At 46.9% G+C, this 22,224-nt stretch overlaps 1 protein-coding gene across 8 annotated transcripts in view; it reads left to right on the top strand.

Annotated features, from left to right (window-relative positions):
* Positions 1–22,224, top strand: part of PRDM11 (PR/SET domain 11) — an 87,948-nt gene that overhangs the window by 41,388 nt on the left and 24,336 nt on the right. For 5 of the 8 annotated variants that reach the window (XM_054439416.2, XM_063670948.1, XM_063670950.1 and 2 more), the window contains exon 5: positions 16,168–16,235. In XM_054439416.2, the coding sequence (XP_054295391.2) occupies positions 16,168–16,235 (68 nt within the window). Of the gene's footprint in view, positions 1–16,167; positions 16,236–20,337; positions 20,760–22,224 lie in introns of all 8 variants that reach the window. The other 3 variants (XM_063670951.1, XM_054439417.2, XM_063670952.1) reach the window with 1 other exon arrangement.

Here is a 22,224-nt window from a genome sequence, read left to right as displayed (position 1 = left end):
TGGGTCTGTGCTCAGTGCTTTATAGCATAATCTCATCTGATCCTAACAACGCTCCTGTGACATAGGTATTATTCCATCCATTGCACAGCTGAGAAAACTGAGGCCTGGAGAGGATGAGTCATTCTGCACAAAGCTAAACAGCTGGTGAGTCACTGAGCTGGGGTTCAAACCTGTGCAGTCTGACTCCAGAACCTACCCTCTCATTCCGCCTCTTGGCCCTCTAGCCTCCCTTACTTAGCACACCTCTTCTTACCTCCTTGCCTGGGTAGACTCTATTCTACTCATTCTTCCTGCCCAGCACAAGTTCCCTCTTTGTCTTCACTTAACCTGGAGGAAAGCTGGCCTGACTTTGGGCAGAGTGGTACAAGGCATAGGCCTGGGTCATAATGGACCGAATGGCTATTTCCACTCCACAACTCTCCTTCGTGGCCTGGCTGACTTGGCAGGAGTTGGACACTCGCCTCTGCCTGTCTAGGAAAGACATGCCCCTTCCTCTGCTTTTTCATCCTATTGGAAATTATAAATGCTGTAATTCATTGCCAAGATCACCCAGGTTACCCTCAGACACTGCAGGCCAGGAACCATGCTGCTGGCACAAGGCATTTGGGGGTGCTGTGCAGCCATGTGGTTTGATAAAGAGGTAGAAGACAGAGGAAGCCAACATGGGATTTTTTGTTTGCTTGGTTGGTTGTTTGTTTGAGATGGAGTTTTGCTCTCGTTGCCCAGGCTGGAGTGCAGTGGTACGATCTTAGCTCACCACAACTTCTGCCGCATGGGTTCAAGCAATCTCCTGCCTCAGCCTCCCAAGTAGCTGGGATTACAGGCATGCACCACCACATCCAGCTAATTTTGTATTTTTAGTAGAGACGGGGTTTCTCCATGTTGGCCAGGCTGGTCTTGAACTCCCGACCTCAAGTGATCCGCCCGCCTCAGCCTCCCAAAGTGCTGGGATTACAGGCTTGAGCCACCACACCCAGCCGCCAGCACAGGGTTTCTATGTAAGTTTTTCGTTCAGACCTTGGCTTGTTCCAGAAGGGATTTAGGGTAGCCTAGCAGTATACATAAAATATACCACAATAGCATATTAAAACTGGGAGAGAGAAAGAAGAAAGGAAAACAAGGGTGGAGACCCTAAGTGAAGCCAGGAATGAAGCTAAAAATGCATACTATAATGACCTCTATCTGCACTTTTAGCTATACAGGCTCCAAATCTGGCAGCCACTGGGAGAGTAGCTGGTACATTCTGTCCATAATGTGAAAAGGACCAGGGAGCTCTTGAGGAGGTCTGCCCTTCTGGGCGCTGATACTGGATAGGTTTCCCAGGGGCCCTTATAAAGAGGACACTGTGTGATGGAATTGTCCACTCCATGCGAGGCAGCCTCCCCACCTGCCAGACTGCTACCATTCTGGGGAGAAGCAGATGTGAAATGGTGTTTTAGTGTTTTCCATTTCAGCTTTTATAGTAAATTGACGATTTCTTTTAAAACTTGAAAGTGGACGTGCCAGAGCTCATGGCACATCCTCCAGAATAGCATCTGAGAGACCCTGAGTGCTTGGCTAGGTGAAATAAGCAGACAGTTGCAGTGCCATGACATGTGGTGGGGACAGGCAGGTGTTACCAAATTCGGGGATGCTCAGAGAAGTGAGGAGTAACAGGTTTGTTGAAGAAGAAAGAAAAGGGGCATTTGAGACAGGGTAGGCGTGCAGTGTGTGAGCATGCATGAGCAGGTGCTTTTTTCATGCTTGCTTGTTAATTTCTACTCTTTATTTTGAAAGTTGCAAACTTGGTTGAAAAGTTGCAAGAATAGTGTAATGAGTACCCTCACACCTGCCTCTAGATTCACCTATTGCTAACACTTTATACCTATTGCTTTATCTCTGTCTCTACACTTACACCACCTACACACATGCACGTGCACACACACACACACTTTTTTTTTTTTCCTTGAGATGCAGTCTCACTCTATCACCCAGGCTGGAGTGCAGTGGCATGATCTCAGCTCACTGCAACCTCCACCTCACAGGTTCAAGGAATTTTACCTCCCCAGCCTCCCAAGTAGCTGGGACTACAGGCGCACACCACCACGCCTGGTTAATTTTTTGTATTGTAGTAGAGGCAGGGTTTTACCGTGTTGCCCAGGCTGGTCGCGAACTCCTGAGCTCAGGCAATCTGCCCGCCTCGGCTTCGCAAAGTGCTGGGATTACAGGCATGAGCCACTGCGCCCGGCCACACATTCTTTTTTTTTCTTTCTTTCTTTTTTTTTTTTCCTGAACTGTTTGAGATATTGTTACACAGACATCATGACACTTTACCTCTAAACACTTCAGCCAAATTCCTAAGAGCAAGGTGTTCTTCTATACCAGGGTGAGCAAACTTTTTTTTTTAAAGGCTACCTGGTAAATACTTTAGGCTTTATGGACTGTGCAGCCTCTGTCATAACTACTCCACTCTGCCATTGCCCTGCAAAAGCAGTCATAGACGATACATGAATGAATGAGTGTTGCTATGTTTCAATAAAACTTTATATGAACACTGAAATTTGAATTTCATATTATTTCAAATGAAATTTGAAAGTCATAGAAATAAAATTACATAAAAATAATTTTTTAGTCATTAAAAAAATGCAACATCATTCTTAGCTTGCAGGCTGTATAAAAACAGACAGTGGGGACTGGATTTGACCTACAGCCATAGTTGGCTGACCCCTGAGCTACTTAACCACCATATAATGATTACACCCAGGAAATTTAACATGGATACAATACTGTCTCAGCTATAGTTCATATTCAGATTTCCTCAATTGCCATTAGTGACATCCTTTGTGGTTTTTTCCCCATCCAGGACCCGTGCGGGTATCACACATTGCATTTAGTTGTCACATCTCATTAGTCTCCTTTATTCTAGAAAAGTCTCCCCTGTATTGTTTTTTCTCTTTATGATATTGATACTTTTGAAAAGTTCAGGCTAGTTGTTTGCATAGTGTTCCACAGTTTACATTTGTCTGATTGTTTCTTCATGGTGGATTCTGATTACAGCTTTTTGGCACAAGCAATGTTAGGTCTTTCTCATGGTGTGCCATCAGGAGGCACCTGGTGGCAGTTTGTCTTGTCTTTTACTCGATGGTTTTAACGACTATTGATGATTCTTGTCTGTATCAATTATTATTCATGGTTAAAATGATTTTTCTATTTTTTCTCTTCTACATTTATTATTTGACATTCTTCTGTTTAAAAAAAATAGTGCTCAACCTTCACCCCCACTCAATCCTCATTTAAAGCTATTTTTAGTATTCATATGAACATGAGTTCTTTTTTTATTCAGTGTGTTGGAATCCATGTCTGTCATTATTCATTTTGATGTTTAAATTGCCCTAGATTTGGCCAGTGGGAACACTTTCAAACTGGCTCTTTGTTCTTTCGACACATCCCCATCATTATTTTAGCACTTTTTCCTTACTTTCTGGCACGAAAAGATATTCCCACTGTCTCTCGTAGGAGCTGTGATTCCTTTCAGTGGGAAACGGTGTTTAGGAGCCAAAATCTCTGAATGGTAGGTGTGCAATTGCTACTGGGGTATCCTTGCTTCTAAGCCAAACTAGGTTTTATTATTATTATTATTACTATTATTATTATTTTATTTTACTTTGAGTTCTGGGATACATGTGCAGAACCTGCAGGTTTATTACATAGGTATACATGTGCCATGGTGGTTTGCTGTACCTAACAACCCTTCCTCTAGGTTTTTAGCCTCCCATGCATTAGGTATTTGTCCTAATGCTCTCCCTCCCCTCACCTCCCACCCCCACAACAGACCCCTGTGTGTGACGTTCCCCTCCGTGTGTCCATGTGTTCTCATTAGCTGAACTAGGTTTTGAGGGAGGGATGGATGAGTTGATGCAAATGTCCTACCATGTCAGAAACTGAGGGAACGCAGCATAGCAGTGGTCATGGAATTTACAAAGGCCCTGGGGCACACATGTAACAGTCAGGTGGGGATGGTATTAATATTAGGGTATAACAGAGGTACCAAGTGTGCTTAGAAGGAAAAGTGGAAGATGAGACTAGAGTAAAAGTCACTTTTCTTGTGTTCTCAGATGCAATGGATCATAAAACACTATTGATTCAATATCAGCTTTTCCAGGAGTAAAAATGAATACCTCAATCCAAAGATTCTAAATATCAGAAGCATTAAATGGGCTCAGCTTGTGTAGCTGTTTCATAAGTGCTGGTAGTTTAGTTATTGAATCACAAACCAAACCAAAGATTTTCCTGGGAAAATGTAATATGCTCATGAACCAGTTCTGGCTGGAGCCAAGTCTGTACATCTATTGTATCAGAGCAAAAGTAGAACGTGAAAAATTATTCTGAACCTGTATAATATTTCCAGTACAGACCAGATCCTAACCTGACCTCCTCTATTTCTTGGCTTTCCAGTCCATTCTACTGTAGCTATGTTTCTCACACCTGAACAGTGTTAAGTTCAGGTGATTTTTAACGTTCCTGGAGTCTTCCTGTTACATTAATTTTATTTTAATGTTACTTAAAAAGGTATAAACATATAGCTTGGTAAACACAAAGTGTCTTGTACTTATAACTTTTAAACAACTGTAAAGCCAAAACAAGTTTACACATATAAAATTAACTACAAAAACCTCAACATAACACACATGAACAAAGTCATTCTAATGGGATAGTTGATGATGTGTCACTGAAACAAAATTGCTATTTATAAGGTGAATATCGTAGTGACTACTGAGACACAGCAAGAGTCTTTGGAGTTTGGAATGCCTGTACTTTTGTGTGCGGTGTGATATCTTTACTTTCCTACTGTTTGTCTCTATTTGAAACACTGGGAAATCTTTTATTTATGTATGTATTTATTTATTTAGAAATGGGAACTTACTCTGTTGCCCAGGCTGAGTGCAATGGCAAGATCATAGCTCACTATAACCTCAAACTCCTGGACTTAAGCCATCCTCCTGCCTCAGCCTCCAGAGTAGCTGCGATCACAGGAGTGTGTCATCACGCCCATCTATCTTTGTTATTGCAACTGCCATGATGTGTCTTGGCCTTTTCTTTGCCGGAGTGCAACATTTACATATTAAGTTTATATCTGTTCTTTTTTTGTTGGCTCACAGCAAGTAGTCATAATTGGGGTTGTATGGTCAACTGTTGGGGTAAAACAAGCTACCTCAAAATCCAGTGGCATAGAACAAGGGTCAGCAAGTGTTCTCTGTAAAGGGCTAGATAGTGAATATTTTAGGTTTTGCAGACTATACAGTGTCTGTCTCAATGACTCAATTCTGCCATCACGGTGCAAAAGCGGCCATCGGTGTGCCATGTTCCAATAAAAGTCTATTTATATATACTGAAGTTTGAATTCCATATAATTTTCACATCATGAAATATTGTTTCTCTCTTGATTTATTTTCAACCATTTAAAAATCATTCTTAGCCTGGTGGGCCATGCAGAAACAGATGGTGGGCTGGAATTAGCCCACAAGCCATAGTTTGCTGAGCCCTGACATAGAACGACAATCATTTACTCTTGCTCACGTATCTGCTGGTCAGGTGCCGTTCGTCATTTCTACTTGTGTATCTGGTGGTTGGCTGCAGTTTGGCTGACGTAGCTGGGCTTGCTGAGCTGCCCGACCTCCAGCTGCTGGGGGATCTTGGCTTCTCTCTCTGGAGCCAGGTCTGCTCTAGACACTTGGAGCATGTCTGTTCTGGGCCCCAGCTGAAGGAGCAAGGGCTCCCTGGGGAAGCTTTTCTACATTTTGAGACTTTGCTTATATCATGTTTGCTAATATCTCATTGGCTACATCAATTTCACAGTTGAACATAAGGTCAAGGAGCAAAGAAGTGCAGGCTGTCTGTTAAACAGCCTAGTTCAGAATCCTGTGGCAAAAAGTGGTACGGATGGCTGAAGAGCTGGGGCCAGGGATTCAATCTGACACGGATGCCACCTCAGCCATAAATGCAGTACTCTTGCGGGTGCAGAAATCTCATGTGGATTCCCGCATATTGATTTTTTAAATGAAAACATGGAATTAAAAATTCTTAGAGAGAACATTCAGATCCTGAGAATATATCCAAAGACCCTAGTTTGAGAGACGCTAATTTTTAGTAAACTTCCTGGCTTTGCCGCAGAGGATTTGGGGTTTCTTGGTGTTTGAAAATTCCCCAAGGAGAGCTCTTGTTGAACTAGGCTCTCTGAACCTAATTCAGCACTCCAAACCCCAGTGGGTCCTCCAAAGATGCTAGTTAGGGTTGATGAACAACAATAACAACAATAGTAGTAGCAACAATAATAGCTGCTGTTCACTGAGTACTAAATGATTTGTGTATCTCACAACAGTACTGTGGGATAGTTATTATCTTCTTTTTAAAGACTGGGAAACTGGGGCTTAAAAGGCCATGTTACTTATCTAAGGTTATACAGGTCATTTATGGGGCCAGGACTTTTAACTAGATGTCCAGTTCATCATCTCCAGGCCTCAGATGTGAATATCTAGAATGCCTTCCTGGCATCCCATTGCTGGTCTTCCCACTTGCATGGAAACCTGTTTCTTTAGGGCTCACTGTTCAAGCATAGGATATGTAGGACATAAGATCGTTCCCTTCTCCTTGTTTGATTGGTAACAATGAACCTTTGGCAGATTTTATTTTTTAACAGCTTTATTGAGATGTAATTCACATACTATACAATTCACCCATTTAAAATGTATGATTCAATGATTTTGACTATATTCACAGATATGTGCAACCATCATCACAGTCAATTTCATCAAATCCTGTATCCTCTGGCTGTCGTTCCCCTCTTCCAATCACCTTAACCCACATCTTCAACCCCTCACCCCCACCCATCCCTAGGCAACCACTAATCTACTTTCTGACCCTATGGATTTTTCTATTCTGGCCTTTCATATAAATTAGATTATGTAGTATGTGGTCTTTGTGACAAGCTTCTTTCACTTCGCTTCATGTTTTCAAGGTTCATCTGTGTGGCAGCATGTATCATTCCCTTTTTCTTTCTTTCTTTCTTTTTTGTTTTCTCTGAGACAGCGTCTCTCTCTGTCACCCAGGCTGGGATGCAGTAGCTTGATCTTGGCTCACTGCAGCCTCTGTCTCCCAGGTTCAAGTGATCCTCCTGCCTCAGCCTCCCAAGTAGCTGGGATTACAGGTGTGCACCACTATGCCCAGCTTTTTTTTTTTTTTTTTTTTTTGTACTTTAGTAGAGATGAGGTTTTGCATGTTGGCCAGGCTGGTCTTGAACTCCTAGCCTCAGGTGATCCACCCACCTTGGCCTCCCAAAGTGCTGGGGTTACAGGCATGAGACACCACACCTGGCCGTATCATTCCCTTTTATAGCCTAATAATGTTCCATATCTTGTTGATCTCTTCATCCATTGATGGACAGTCTCTGCCTTTTGGCTATTATGAATAATGCTGCTGTAAACATCTGTGTACAAGTTTCCATGCGGACACGTGTTTTTATTTCTTTCGGGCATAATACCTAGGAGTGGAATGGTAACTCAAGGTTTCATCATTTGAAGATCTGCCAGGCTGTTTTCCAAAGCAGCTGATCAATTTTGCTTTCCCACCAGTGGTATATGGGGGCTCTGATTTCTCCACGTTCTTATCAACCCTTGTTTTTCTCTGACTTTTATTCTAGCCATCCTAGTGGATATGAAGTGATATCTCATTGTGAAGCGTGAGGGTTTTGCTCTGCTTTTTTTCTAGCTCTTGTTCATTTCAGTGGTTATTTGGGGAGAGCTACCCAGGATGGATGTGCGGGTTGTGTCCTTAACAGCTCCTTGGGTGCTTTTCATGTCAGCCCTGTTAACTACGTTCTTCTGCCAGGTTAACTTGGAAGACTCTTCCAATCTGCAGCATGATAATTAAAGTGTATTTCTATCTAATTTCTCTCTGGCTCATTCCAGTTTTCATTTTTGCTGCCCCCTAGATAGGCAGCAAACTCCTGATCCAGATACTCCTGGATCTCTCTCTCACCCTTGCCCAAGACCATTCATAAAAAGGCATAACTAAGAGATGGGATTCAGGCCAGTCTGCTTGACAGCTGCTTCTCTAGTTCTTCCCCAAGGGCCCAAACTAGTACTCAGAATGCTATTGCCTTTCACCAGGAGCCTGCCTCCTTACCAAGGAGAGCAAGGCTGTGTGTGGTCAGGGTAGCGGGTGGCTGGTCCTGAGGCTGGTCCATAGTCCTGGCACCTTTTACAGGCAGAAAAGAAGGACTTGTGAAGGGAAGAGCTGTCTGAGTTGGTTATAGGCTCTGTTCCTGGATTCCGATCCTGGCTCTACCGCTTGCGAGAAATGTGTCTTTGGGCTGCTCACCTGTTCTCTCGCAGCTCCAGTGGTTTTATCTATAAAATGAGGATGCACAGTCTAATGGAACACACCCCTATGAGTTGTTGTAAATACTAATGCTTGTTGCATGCCTAGTACTTAGCATGTGATGAGCAGATCACAGCCAGCTTTAGTATCTACAGTTATCGTCAGGTGGGTTTCAGGAATGGTTGAGGGTGGGAGGTGAAATCAAAGTATATAAAACCTGAATGTGGAATTTAGGATTGTTTGTCAACATGCCTCATTAACCAGGTCTCCAGAGTCTTTTTAAGCATTAAAAAGAAGGAAATTCTGCCATTTGCAACAACATGGGTAAACCTGGAGTACATTATGCTAAGTGAAATAAGCCAGACACGGGACAAATACTACCTGATACCAGTTATAGGAGGAATCTGAAATAGTCCAATTCATAGAGACAGAGAGTAGAATGGTGATTTCCAGTGGCTGGGAAGGAGGGAAATAGGGAGATATTAGTTCAAGGGTATAAAGTTTCAGTTATGCAAGATGAGTAAGTCCCAGAGATCTACTGTACAGCATAGAGCCTATAGTTTACTGTATTGCAAACTTAAAAATTTGCTAAAAGGGTAGATCTTATGTTAAGTATTATCACAATAATAATAATAATAAGAGCAGGAGGAATCTTTTGGAGGTAATGGATATGTTTATATCATAGTTTGTGGTGACAGTTTGACAGGTGTACACTTATTTCCAAACTCATCAAGTTAGATATGTTAAATACATACAGCTTTTTGTATGCCAGTCATACCTCAAAAAGCAGTCTAAACTGAAAAGAAATTTGAAAAAAGGATGAGTTCATGTCCTTTGTAGGGACATGGATGAAGCTGGAAACCATCATTCTGAGCAAACTATCGCAAGGACAGAAAACCAGACACTGCATGTTCTCACTCATAGGTGGGAATTGAACAATGAGAACACTTGGACACGGGGTGGGGAACATCACACACCGGGGCCTGTCATGGGGTGCGGGGAGGGGGGAGGGATAGCATTAGGAGATATACCTAATGTAAATGACGAGTTAATGGGTGCAGCACACCAACATGGCACGTGTATACATATGTAAAAAACCTGCATGTTGTGCACATGTACCCTAGAACTTAAAGTATAATAATAATAATAATAATAATAATAATAATAATAATAAAAGGAAGTTTTGGATTAATAAAAGGAAGTTCTCATTTCCTTATCAGTTAAATTAGGGCGGATGGGTTAAATCATGGTTCTTGAGCTTTTTTGAATCACCTAGGAAGTTATACTCACGTGCCAATGTTCACAAAATGTTGCACACATTTTAAGGGACGCCCCCTTTCCCAGACACCAGGTTAGAAACCTAGGGCCTGGATAATCTCAGATGCCCTCATCTAGCTTGAGTATTCTTCACTCCATGTCTGTGGCCATAGCAGAGGCCAGAGTTCAAGTTCAAGTTCAGGTTATCTCTATCTCTCAGGTTTTCAGTTGGCTGGGCTGGGGAGTAGCTAGAGAAAACAAGTGATGCCATCTGCCTCCTGGGGCTTGGGAGAGGAGGCATTTGAGGTATGCCAAAGCACTTCATCAACTGTGAATGGCTTCACCAGTCATTTTTGTAACTACTTTGCTCTATGAAGAAATGCAGGATTGAATTATGAATGCTTTATGGATTCAGTGAATTCCTGGAGAGTTGCAAACAAATCAGGTTTTTGAAAATCCATCTCTGCAGCATCTGGTCATGACACCATTTAGAGGAGCCCAACAGTGAATCTTCGACTGGGGCAGACAGACATTCTGTTGCAAAGCAGAGCATTCTTCCGTATTAAAATGCCAACCTGCAGATAGCAGATTTGCTCAGAGGCAAAGCTGGAAGTTCAGAGAGGGGCCCAGAAGAGTCTTGGTTGATTCTGGGTTTCAGGAATGGTTGAGGGTGGTTAATGGAGTCATTAGGAAAATCTTGGGGCTAACATCCATTGCTCTACAAAGTGGTTAAAGCATGGACTGTACTGTCAGAGGCACAAGTTTAAACTCCAGCTTCCCATGTGGAAAATTCCTTTGTGGCCTCAGGCAGGTTACCAACAGCCCTCAGCCTCAGTTTTCCAATCTGTAAAAGGAGGATAATCGTAGTAGCTGTGAGAATTAATAGTGTGTCAAAGCACTTGACATAGTGAAGGTACTCCATGAGTGGTAGCTGTTAATGAGGCTTTATTTTTATTGTCTTTATTAATTACTACCATGGTCTAAAATAGCATGTGGATCCACCTGGACCATGCTTCGCTCAGGGGGCCAAACTCCATGCTTGTATGTTATTTTTATGAGCATCTCTCAATCTTCATTTTAGACAGAACTTTGAGGTCATTTAGGACAGATTTCCACTGAGTGAGGAAGTCCTTTTTTCAGCCTCCCTACTAGCAAATCATCCCCTGGTTGAACACTCCCAGTAACAGGAAGCTCACCACCTCACAGGGTTCTTGTCGTATCTTAGGACTTTTCTGCATGTTAGACCATCACTTTTTGTGCTGAGTTCAGGCCTGCGTCCCTCTAGATGCATGTGGGTTCTAACCATCCTGTCCCCACAACATGGTCGTCCTTCCCACATCTGATGATGATGGCTCTGCTTTCTCAGGCCTCTTCTTCTCCAGGCTAAGGGAGCCTCTCACCATGCGGGTTCCCCAGGTTATCAGCCTGGTTCCGGGTTATCAAAGGCCTTATATCACAATGCTCAGAGCTTCTGGGCTGGTCCAAAGTGCTGAGTTCAGAGGGACCAAGGAATTGACCTTGAGGGATAAGGCAAGGGAAGACACTGGGAGACCAGTCTTCTGGGGGGCTGGTCCTGAGCATCTGGCCCTGCTGTCATTCCTGGACCCATGTCAGTCACAGAATAGGAAGCCCACAGCCTGCTCTCTACTCAGGATGGCCTGGGCTCATCAGTGGCATGTAACATGGTCCACAGGCCCTGCGAGATCCTGCCTGCCCTGCACCCTCTGCCTAGGGCACCATCTCTCTCTTCTCTAAGATCTCAGCTTAGACTCCATGTCCCCAGAAAAGGTCCTCAATAGATTCCCAGGTCCGGGGCTCCAGCCCAGAGATCCCACAATCCCACATAATTCCCCACCATGGGACTGGCCATGCCATATCACAGTGGCCTCTCTTCTGTGTCCCGCTAGGCTGTGAGCTTTCTAAGAGCAAAGACACTCTCTGCCTGGGTCAACATTTTATCCCCAGAGCCTGTCACTGTGGCCACTCCCTCCATGACGTTTGTTGGTCGAATGAATGAATGAGTGAATAAATGCTTGATTTGAGACAATCCCAATTGGTGGGAAAGATAAGCCAAAGACACCTGTCAGAAAAGCTCTAGACCTGAACCCAGCAGACAGTGGTCTCAGGCGGTTCCTATGTCCTTCACAGCCCTCACCCAGTCCTCTCTGTCCAGATGAAACTGCCAAGACTGATTACAACTCGGTGTTGACCCACAGGCCTCCCACCACCCCAAATTAGTAATTAATATTTGAACTCTTAATAATCCCGATTATGATCACAATGCTAACAGTGACTGTTCACTGAGTGTCTTCCACTTCCATTATGACAGCAGTGCTACAAGGTTGGTTTTTATCCAACTTTATAGATGAGGAAACTGAGGCATGGTCAGCAAAGATCTGCCCAAGGCCACTCAGCTTGTGTGCAGTGAAGCTGAAATTCTAGCCAATTCCTCTGGCTCCATGGCTCTTACTACCCTCCATGTGCTCCTACTACTGGCTGTAGGAACTACAGATGCTTCTCTTTTCCCTCAGAAGACAGGGGAGCAATCAGAAATGATAATGTAGGGGGAGTAGTGTTATGATAAAATCCAGGGTTCTCTGAGACTCCAGGGGAGGCTCCCTGCAGACTGGAGCATCACTTGGGGAAACTGCCATGGAAGGGGAAGCTTGAGTTGCATGTTTTCTCTTTTTAGTTTTCTGAGATTTTTAAAACACAAAGGCAGTGTAGTCTTACAGACAAATTAAGCAAAAGCATCCCTGCTTCCCTCTTTCCTCCTCTCCAGAGTAATGAGAGTTGAGATTTGGATATGTATCTCCTAGACTATCTATGCTCATGTAAACATGCATAGTGGTGTGCTGGTAGATGTTTACAGCTGATGGTAATGGTGATGGTGATGGTGAGGCTATGTGCCAATTTCCATAGTGTAAATGCTCCCCCCATGGCTGATTTCAAGCTATTAGCATGAAATCACTGAATGTGCAATTGGGAAGAAATATGCAATCGCAACGATTGTATGGTATTTCTACTCTGCAGCTACATAGAGGCCAGTACCCTCAAGAGCATAGAAAATCATCAGTCAAATGTAGTAAAATAATTGGGAATGGTTAAGTTTTGAGTACTTATTGCCTTTTAAAAATATATCATTTATTGAATTGTAAGTTTATATCGTTTAGTTTTTCAATAATGGCTGTGTTTAACAACTGGTTCACAAAATTCCTGAAAATTTAACAGTTGGCTCTCAGTCAATATAAGCTGGCTCCAGCATAGCACTTATTTCATTTTTACTAAAATCTTAACATTTTATAATTTTTTCTTCTTTCTTCCTTCCTTCTTTCCTTCTTTCTTTCTTCTTTTCTTTTAGAAACAGGATCTTGCTTTGTCACCCAGGCTTGAGTACAGTGGCACAATCATGGGTTACTGCAGCCTCAAACTCTTGGGCTTAAGCAATCCTCCTGCCTCAGCCTCCTGAGTATCTGGGACCACAGGCATGCACTACCACACTTGGCTAATTTTTAAAAAACTTCTTTGTAGAGAGGCCGGGCGCGGTGGCTCATGCCTGTAATCCCAGCACTTTGGGAGGCCGAGGCAGGCGGATCACGAGGTCAGGAGATCGAGACCATCCTGGCTAACACGGTGAAACCCTGTCTCTACTAAAAAAACACAAAAAAAATTAGCCGGGCATGGTGGCAGGCGCCTATAGTCCCAGCTACTTGGGAGGCTGAGTCAGGAGAATGGCTTGAACCTGGGAGGCGGAGCTTGCAGTGAGCCAAGATGCGCCACTGCACTCCAGCCTGGGTGATGGAGCGAGACTCTGTCTCAAAAAAAAAAATTCTTTGTAGAGACAGGGTCTCGCTATGTTGCCCAGGCTGGTCTCAAACTCCTGGCCTCAAGCAATTCTCTGGCCTCAGCCTCCCAAAGTGATGGGAGTACAGGTGTGAGCATCACACTTAGCCAATTTTTTTCCCTTTAACTTGCTTTTTACTTAAAAGGCTCTTTATCCCATCATTCTTTCATTCAACCAGTATTCTACCATGTGCCATGCCCTCCCTGTGTTAGGAACCAGGGCCACCATTGTGATCAGGGCAGCCACGTGCTTTGCACTCATTAGCTTACGATCTAGCCAGGGAGGCAGTCAGTTACTAAATCAACAAACAGATATCAACAAAATGCTCCCTGCAGTTAGGGCTCTTGAGGGAAGTTACAGGATGATGTAACAGAGATAATGCCATGATAGGCCAGGGATGAGGTGTGGCCAGGAAGAACTTCCTTTAGGGTCAAGGCTAGGAAAGGCTTCTTCTGTCAAACTCACATAATCTGAGACCCAAAAGCTAAGAAGGGACCACATATTCAAAGCTTAGTGGGAAAAAATTGAAAAAGGATATGTTCACTTGGGTGCCATTTCTGCAAACTTTACACACATGCAAACAGTCCTGTATGTTGCTCTTTGAAAAGTCCTTGTGTCATAAAAATGGGAAGGCTTCCTACCATCTCCAGGAGGTGGTTACTCTTGGAGGCAGGAAAGGAAAGAGAAGAAGTTGGAGGCAGAGAGGGTCTTCCACTGCATCTCAGCATTTTCTTGAAGCAAAAGGAGAGAGAGGCCTGAGACAAATATAACTCGTGTTAATTTTTGTTGGCTTTAGCTGATGGGCACAGGGTTGTCAGCTGCATTCTTCTTTATAATTTCTGAATGCTTGAAATATTTCATGATTATTGTTATTTTTAAGGGTAGATAAAAGAGGCTCTAGGCTCACCCTCAGGGCATCAAGGCTGCAGAAAAGTGAAAAGGAAGTGGGAGGCCCAGGATAAGTTGGGGGGCAGGTCTGTAGGGTATGAAGGCTGTGGCCATAAATATGAGTTTTATTGTAAGTGCCGTGGATGCCATTTTGAGCTGGTGCGGGACGTGATCTGATTTACATTGATAAAGGGCTTCTCTGCTGCTTTGAAGAGGACGATGGAGGCTTATGAATGGCACTAGGTTAGGTAGGAGTCCAGGCATGGTGACTATCCATCTGTTTCCCATCTCCCAGGAGTTCTCCCAGGCTCTGCTTCACCAAGTCTTCACGGAACCAACCCTGATCTAGCTCATGTGTCAAAACTTATCAAGTTGTACCTTATACGTCAATGATGCCTCAATAAAGCTGTTAGAAGGGAAAAAGAAGGAACATGTCACTATGAAACAGAAAGAGGCAGGATGTATAAAAGGGTGGACCTGAAAAAAAAACTAATTAAAAATTCTGGGAATGAAAAATATTCATCAAAATAAAGGTACTCATTAAAAAAGAAAACAAAGAAAGTTGGAAAAACCTCAGTAGATGGGAGAAACCCTGGATTAGACACAGCCAAAGAGATAATTAGTGGACTGGAAGAGAGTTCTGAGAAATTTTTCCAGAGAGTGCCCAGAATAATAAAGAGAAAAATATGGAAGAGTAGTTAAAAGACATGAAGGATATATTGAGCTACTCCCATAATTTTTTTTTTCTTTTTTTTTTGAGATGGAGTCTTGCTCTGTCGCCCAGGCTGGAGTGCAATGGCACCATCTCGACTCACTGCAAGCTCCGCCTCCCGGGTTCACACCATTCTCCTGCCTCAGCCTCCCAAGTAGCTGGGACTACAGGTGCCCGCCACCACGCCCAGCTAATTTTTTTTGCCATACGTGTTTAACAGAAATTTTACTGAAAGAGAATGGAGAAAATGACTGAGAAGCTGTACTCAAAAGCCTAATGACTGAGAATTTTCCAGAATTGAAAAGGATATGAGTCTTGGAGTTGAAAGGTGTTCATCAAGTAGTAAGGAGAATTTCAGGAAAGTAAATCTTCATTTCAAAACCACATAGCAAAACTGCAGAAAATCAAGAGTAAAAGGAAAGTCTTAAAATTTACCATAGACAGATTATCCACAAAAGAACAACATTAGACTGACAGCTGTTGCTTTTGCGCCGATGGCAGTCTTTTCAGCAGTCTTCAGAGTGCTGAAAGAAAATAAAACTTAGCCTAGAATTTCATACCCAGCTGAACTCTGATTAAACAGTGATGATGAAATAGAAAGCAGCCCAGCTTCAAACCCTGGGGCTCTTGAACATTTAGAGGTTGGGGAGAGGAGGAACCCTCTCAAATCACATATGTTCAGTCATCCAGCAGTGGCCTCTGTCTTACAGAAACTGTAAGGAGAGAAGGATTGGTTTAGCCTTTGTAGTTGCAATGCGAGGCCAGTGGAAAAGCCCATTGTCAGCCATGTTGCTGAGTATTCCATCAAGACAGAGGAGGGAGATGGTCCCATCTGCTTCCCATCTTCCAGGAATTCAAAACACCTGTGAAGGGCTTCGTGTGTCTAAGAGAATAGGATCTCCAGTATCTCTAGAAGAATGGGAATGGGTGCAGGGTAGGTAGCAGAGATTCTGAACCCAGCCTGCATTTCAGTTCTGTAGCAGTGGTGACATTTCAGGGGGAGGAGGAAGGAGCAGGTGAGACCAGGCCCTGGGCCCTGGTTGGGAAGTAGCCCAGGGACATGAGAACTCCTCTAGAATGGCCCATCCTAGACTCTTTCTCTTTCTTCCAGATTGTGGACAAGAACAACCGCTATAAGTCCATAGATGGTTCAGACGAGACCAAAGCCAACTGGATGAGGTGAGCCCTGCTCTGCTGATGTCCCGGGGGTCTTGCCTGGCCTCTGGAAAGGAGCCAAGGGAGTGTGTTGGGCCTGTGGGAGCTCCAGTGGTGGAGACTTCTGGAGGCTGCCATTTGCAGGGTTTGGATGCATCTAGCTCTGAAGGACCCACCTTTTCCCCTAGGCCTCCATCAGGGGGCTCTAGAGGACGGCGTGTGGTCAGGCCGTTGGGATGCAGGGACCCCTCGGGCTGCTCACTTGCCAGTGTGTCTGGAGGACCTGGGCCCCAGGCTCCTGGCAGCATTCCTAAGGAGGAGGAGGAGAATGTCCCCCACCTAGGACTGTGACACCTCAGAGCAGGCTCCTGCAGGGGTGGTGTGAGAATCGTCCCAGTGCAGCCCCAGCAGTTGTTTAAACAGCCTCCATGGAAGAAAGGGCTCTGACAAAGTCTTCAGCTCAGTTTTTGACAGTGTTGCTGCCTAAGTTTGAGTGCTTTGAAGTGTCAACTTTACCCTGTTCCGCTGTTTGGGACAGAAGTTTGCACCAGAAGTTTTCTTAAATGCCAGCCAGAGGAGGCAGGAGACTGGCCCCAGGCAGGGTCACCCAGGGATGGCTGAGCTGAGCCCAGAACCATGGGTCCAGCATGATGCTGATGGTCTGTGCCGTGTGCGAGGGACTCTGCCTGGTGGGGTTTGTGGACAGGAGTGGGAGATCTGACATGCCTTGTTGCCTGCTTGGTGGCCTCTCTCTGGGACCTAGGAGCACTGACTGGGGATTTGGATCTGGGTGGGAGGGGAAGGAAACCTCAGATGTCTGGAGTCAGAGGCACAGCCACACCATGGGCCTGGGGCCCTCTGCCGGCATTTGCACAGTTTTGTGACTCATGGGGCCTTGAGGCTGGCAGTGGGATTGTACTTGGAGAGAGGGCAACTTCCTAAGAAGGAGTGTGCTGTCTTAAACTCGGAGACTTTCTAAGCAAATGAGGAGAAACAGGTTTGAGGTGTGCAGTGTATGATGAGGGCTCCTGTGTCTTTCCCAGTGGCCCCACTGCCCACCTGTACTCCTATCAGAGAGCAGCTGAGCAGCAGTTCACACCTCCCAGAGTACTTTAGCGTTTGCCCGCTTATGGGTTGGGGCAGGTGTTCTCATTGCCGTTTGATGGGTGCAGACCAGAGGCTCCAGAGATGAGCAGGCCCCCTGCCTTGCAGTGTGGAGAATAGCACCCACTGCCCCCAACCTCCTTGCACACAGCTGATCCGACACTGCCCTGAAAGTGGCCCCCGGGAGGTGGCTTGACACCCCTGACTGCCGTCTCTTCTCACTGCCACGGGGTCCAGGTCAGCTGAGCACTTACAGTTCATCACCTGTGTACTGAGCACCTAGTTTGAGTCAGACTGTGAAATGGGTACCAGGGTGGATCACCCAGCCCTGCCCCACCACACCCATGCCCCACCCCCACTGGCCATTCCCGGGCTCACACCTCCCACCACAGAGGTGACTTTCCAGTGCAGTTTTTGCACCGAGGCACAATGTGCTGCAGGGCCCCAGATGAAAGAGGAGGGGTTCGTTGACATGGGCCTTCAAAGGGGCCAGGATTGTGTCTGGGGACACTGGGTTGTGCTGTCTAGTCAGGCTGTCGAGCGGCTGCTGAGTTTGGACCCCAAGCCTGTGCTGCTGTGCTGCCTGCCCTGTGGCTGCAGCCTGGCTCCAGGCAAGCAGGGGAGAGCGTGCGTGTGTCCACTTGGGAATCAGGCTTTCTGTGCTATTGCTTTTAAGGCGCCGGGAGCTTTGCCCATAGAACCGAATCTGTTCCACTCTTTCACCCATCTCTGATCTTTCCCCCTGGGGACAAGGCCTTCCCAAAACCCCAAAGAAGGGGAGTTATCATCCGAACTAACTTATCTATCCTCTGGCACCCCACAGATTGTGACTTAATTGGGCTGGGGATGGGCCTTGGGCCTTGGTATTTTTAAAGCTAGTGATTGTGATGTGCCGCTAGCATTGAGAACCACCGCTCTGTACAGATCTTCATGCCATGGTGGTCAAGCTGAGGGCAGGGCAAGGTCTTGCTTAAGAGCATACAGTCAGGGTAGCAGAATCAGGATTTGAACGCCTGGCTCTGTAATCCTAGGTCAGTGTTCTTCCTGCTTGTGCACAAAGGACCAGGTGAAGTGTGGCTTCCTGGGCCTGGATGGGCACTGGTGTGCAGGGGTTTGGGGGTTTCTGCTACTGCCACCTTGCTAGCATGGTATCTGTCCTATTCTGCTCCCAGCCTGTCCTGATTCAAGATGGCATCTGGGTAGTCCCAGCTGGTGGGCTCTCATCTTATGACCACTCAAAGAGCATGTTGGGGTTGGGGATGCAGTTTGTTGCCACAGAGACGCCCCTCCTGTTGCTGTTGGAGTGACAGGAAAGCTGTTAATCCTGGGAATCCTCCTTCCCCTTCATATCCAGTTTCCGTGGTGTGGCTGTTTCTGACTTGCAGATGCTCTCCTTTGCACTGTCATGGCACCGCTTGGGGATGATTGAATGGACTCAGTTAGTTTCTTAACAAAATTAATGGTGGGCCAGGAGGGGAATGGGCACTGTCGTGTTGAGCGTGTCTTTATGACAGCCCCATCTAGGTGATCTGTCTGTGGCGGTTCTCAACTGGGCACTATTTTGTGCCCCTGGGGGCATTTGGCAAGGCCTGGAGACGTGTTTGATGGTTGGATGCTATCAGGTAGAAGCCAAGGATGTTGATAAAATCCTGCATTACACAGGACACCCCTTCCCCCCAACAAAAAATTATCTAGCCCCAACTGCCAATAGTGGCAAGATTGAGACACCTGCATTAAGTCCTCCTGATAGCCCTGGACAGTGACACTAGAATTGTCACCCTAGTTTTATGGAGAAGGAGACTGGGTTCACACGAGTCCCATGGCTTGGCCCAAGGAGACTCAGTCTCTAGTTCCAGGTCTAGTCCCATATTCCTGCCACCATCTTGGACTGGGTAATGAGGCCCCCAGGCTTCTTCCCATCTTCTGGGCCCTGGTGTTTTGGGTGTGTGGGTAGGAAGGTGAGGGCTGAAGGATGTTGGTGCCGCCGGCCTTCCCCTCTTGGTTTCAGAAGGAAACCACGGAGTGAATGCACTCTGAGCTTTCCTCCATACCCTCATGTCCTCTCTTGGGTGGATTTTTTAACCTTTTGTCACTAGTTAAAAGGGTGACAGAGCCACGATGTGGAGAAATCAAGTTCCAAAGCCAGAGCAGCAGCCAAGCGGGATGGAAGGGCCATGCTGTGCCCCTTGCCCAGGGCCTCTGGCTGCTCAGTAGAGAGGGAATCCCAGGTCCCCCTGGTGTCCACCAAAGTGGAACTTGACTCCCTCAGGACAGTCATGGGCTTCTCAAATTCTACCAAAAAGCCACAGCAGCCCACCCCCAAAGAAAGTACTCCCATGGGAAGGAAACCTGTTTGCCTGCACATATGCAAAGGTGGGGACTTGGAGAACTGACCAGGACAGGGAAGGGGAAGGGGAAGAGAGCCACTAGGCAGAATAAGCTTTCTGTGGCCACACCCTAATCATGGCATTGTCGCTGCTACACCCAGTGGTAGCCCAGTGTAAATAGTTTCCCTGGTTACATATTCTTCCAAGCCATTCATTCAGCTGTAGGGCTGTAGGTAAATATGGCTTTATAGAGGCAATGGTCTAATCCTAATTTCAATAAGATCCTTTATTGCTACCTTTAAGAGATTTTAAGCCCCTTACATCATGATGTTTTTCCCTTCTTAGTAATAACCCCGAAGAGTCGTGGTTATTATTCTGGACAGGGAGAGTAAGGTGTGAAAGGTTGAACATGAACTGTCCTAGCTCTCACCGCTAGTAAGAGCTAAAGCAGGCCCTGAAACCAAGGCCTTCGACTCTGAGTTTAGTGCTCCCTCCCATGTAACGCCGTCTCTTCTTTCCACCCTCCCCTCCGAGGAGTAGTGGAAGGGACCTCTCAGTAGGAGGAGGGTGTGGTGGGGGCCAGGTTGCCCCAGGTGCCTCCTGGCTCCCCAGCTGGGGGCCAGCAATTAGGAAGGAGAACCACCTGCGTTGACGGTCATTTACCCAATTGTGCTTTGTGGGATATTCAACCCAAGGAATGTGGCACACCTGGCCGAGCGTAAGAGGAAGCCCAAGTTCTCCAAGGAGGAGCTGGACATTCTTGTCACAGAGGTGACCCACCACGAAGCAGTGCTCTTTGGGAGGGAGACCATGCGGCTGTCCCATGCTGACAGGGACAAGATTTGGGAAGGCATAGCCCGGAAAATCACCTCCGTCAGCCAGGTGCCCCGCTCCGTCAAGGACATTAAGCACAGATGGGATGACATGAAACGGAGGACCAAGGACAAGCTGGCCTTCATGCAGCAGTCGCTGTCGGGCCCTGGGGCCGGGGGCCGGGCCCCCACCATCGTGCTCACGGCCCACGAGAGGGCCATCGAGTCGGCGCTGCTCACGGCCCGTGCAGGGCGCGGCTTCCCCAGGGCGGAACTGGATGGCACCGACAGCCCTTCGACCAGCTGTGAGTATCACCAGTCCCCCACCGCCCAGCCAGCCGCCTGCCCCCCAGCCTACAGTCCACAGTCTCCCACCGACTTCCCTTCTGGTTCTCTCCTGTCCCTCTCTGTCCAGCCTACTCTTTCCATCTTCCCCTCCTTCTCCCACTCTTCTCCTCTCCATCCCTTTTTGTGCATTCATTCTCGAATATTTACTGAACATCTCCGTGCCAGAGCCGTGCTAGGAGCTGGGAAGACAGCTGTGTGTAAACCCCACACAGGCCCTACTCTTGGGGAGACCCTGGACTCCTAGGAATAAACCAACTTTAAATAATTGCACGAGTAAACTGGAAACGAAGGGATGGAGGACACAGGAGTCCAGGAGGTCTCGAGAGGAGGGCTGACTTCATGAGCATGCAACCTGAACAGTCACACGGGCCGCGGGGTTTCAGGCTCTGCTGTCGCCATCTGGACATTCTTCACAGTTTTTGAGCCAGGGGCCCCACGTTTACATTTTGCATTTGACCCTGCAGGTTATGTAGCAGCTCTGTCTGAGAGTTAAGGAGTGGGTAAAACTGGCTCCACTGGGGACTGGGGAAGGCTCCCTGAAGAAGTCCAGCGGACTGGGATGTGAAGAGTAAGAGTTAACCAGGCCAGGCAGCAGCGTGGGGCGCGGAGAAGGGGAGGGGAGGCGCACAGGCAGAGAACAGCATGTACGAGGCCCCGCATCAGGAAGGCGCTTGGCACGTTCCAGGAACAGTGAGAAGCCAGGAAAGCCCAAGTGTAGCAGCGCGGGGGAGGGGGCTGGAGACGAGGCGGCCAAGCTGTGAAGGCCCGGGCTGGGCCATGGAAAGATCAGTTCCTTTCTGTGTCTGGTCCTGACTGCTTTGTTCCTCTATTATTCTCCTTACTCCCCTGCCTGAGCCACGCTGCCTGCCCCCCCCCCCCCACTTTTCTGTGTGCTGCCTCTCTCTGCCTGCCCTACGGCTGCCTCTCAGCTCCCTCTCCATCCTCCTGGCTGCTCCCCCACCCGCTCCCCACCCCTCTTCTCCCTCTGTACTTGTCCCTGCCTTTCCTCTCTACTTCCTGTGTCTCACATGCACTTTGAAGCCAGGGCCCCAGCGGCCAAGGCCGGTGTCCCTTGGGGCTGGAGTTCTAGTTGGGGCTCAGCAGAAGGGGGAGCACTCGAGGCCTCTGCAGGGGCTGCAACCCTTCCTTTCCACTTCTGCACATCTCCCCCGTGTCCCGCCAGCTGCAGTCCCCACTAGAGGCCGTCTGCCTGACCGGCTCGTGAGTGGTGGGAGCCAGGCAGGAGGGGCCCCGGGGAAGCAGCCGTGGCTCAGCCCGTGGGAAGGTGCTTCGCAAAGACTCACTTGCGCCTTCCCTTCCCGGGCCCCCTGCCATTGTGATCCGCTTGCTTCCTGTTTGGTTGGGGCTCCTGACAGGTGGCGGTTCACAGAGTCAGATGTTTAGGACTGGAAAAGAACATGG

Source organism: Pongo pygmaeus, chromosome 9 (genome assembly GCF_028885625.2).
Source record: "Pongo pygmaeus isolate AG05252 chromosome 9, NHGRI_mPonPyg2-v2.0_pri, whole genome shotgun sequence".
Lineage (NCBI taxonomy): Eukaryota > Metazoa > Chordata > Mammalia > Primates > Hominidae > Pongo > Pongo pygmaeus.
The sequence above is the reverse complement of the archived record's forward strand: the minus strand, read 5'-3'. Positions and strand labels throughout refer to the sequence as shown.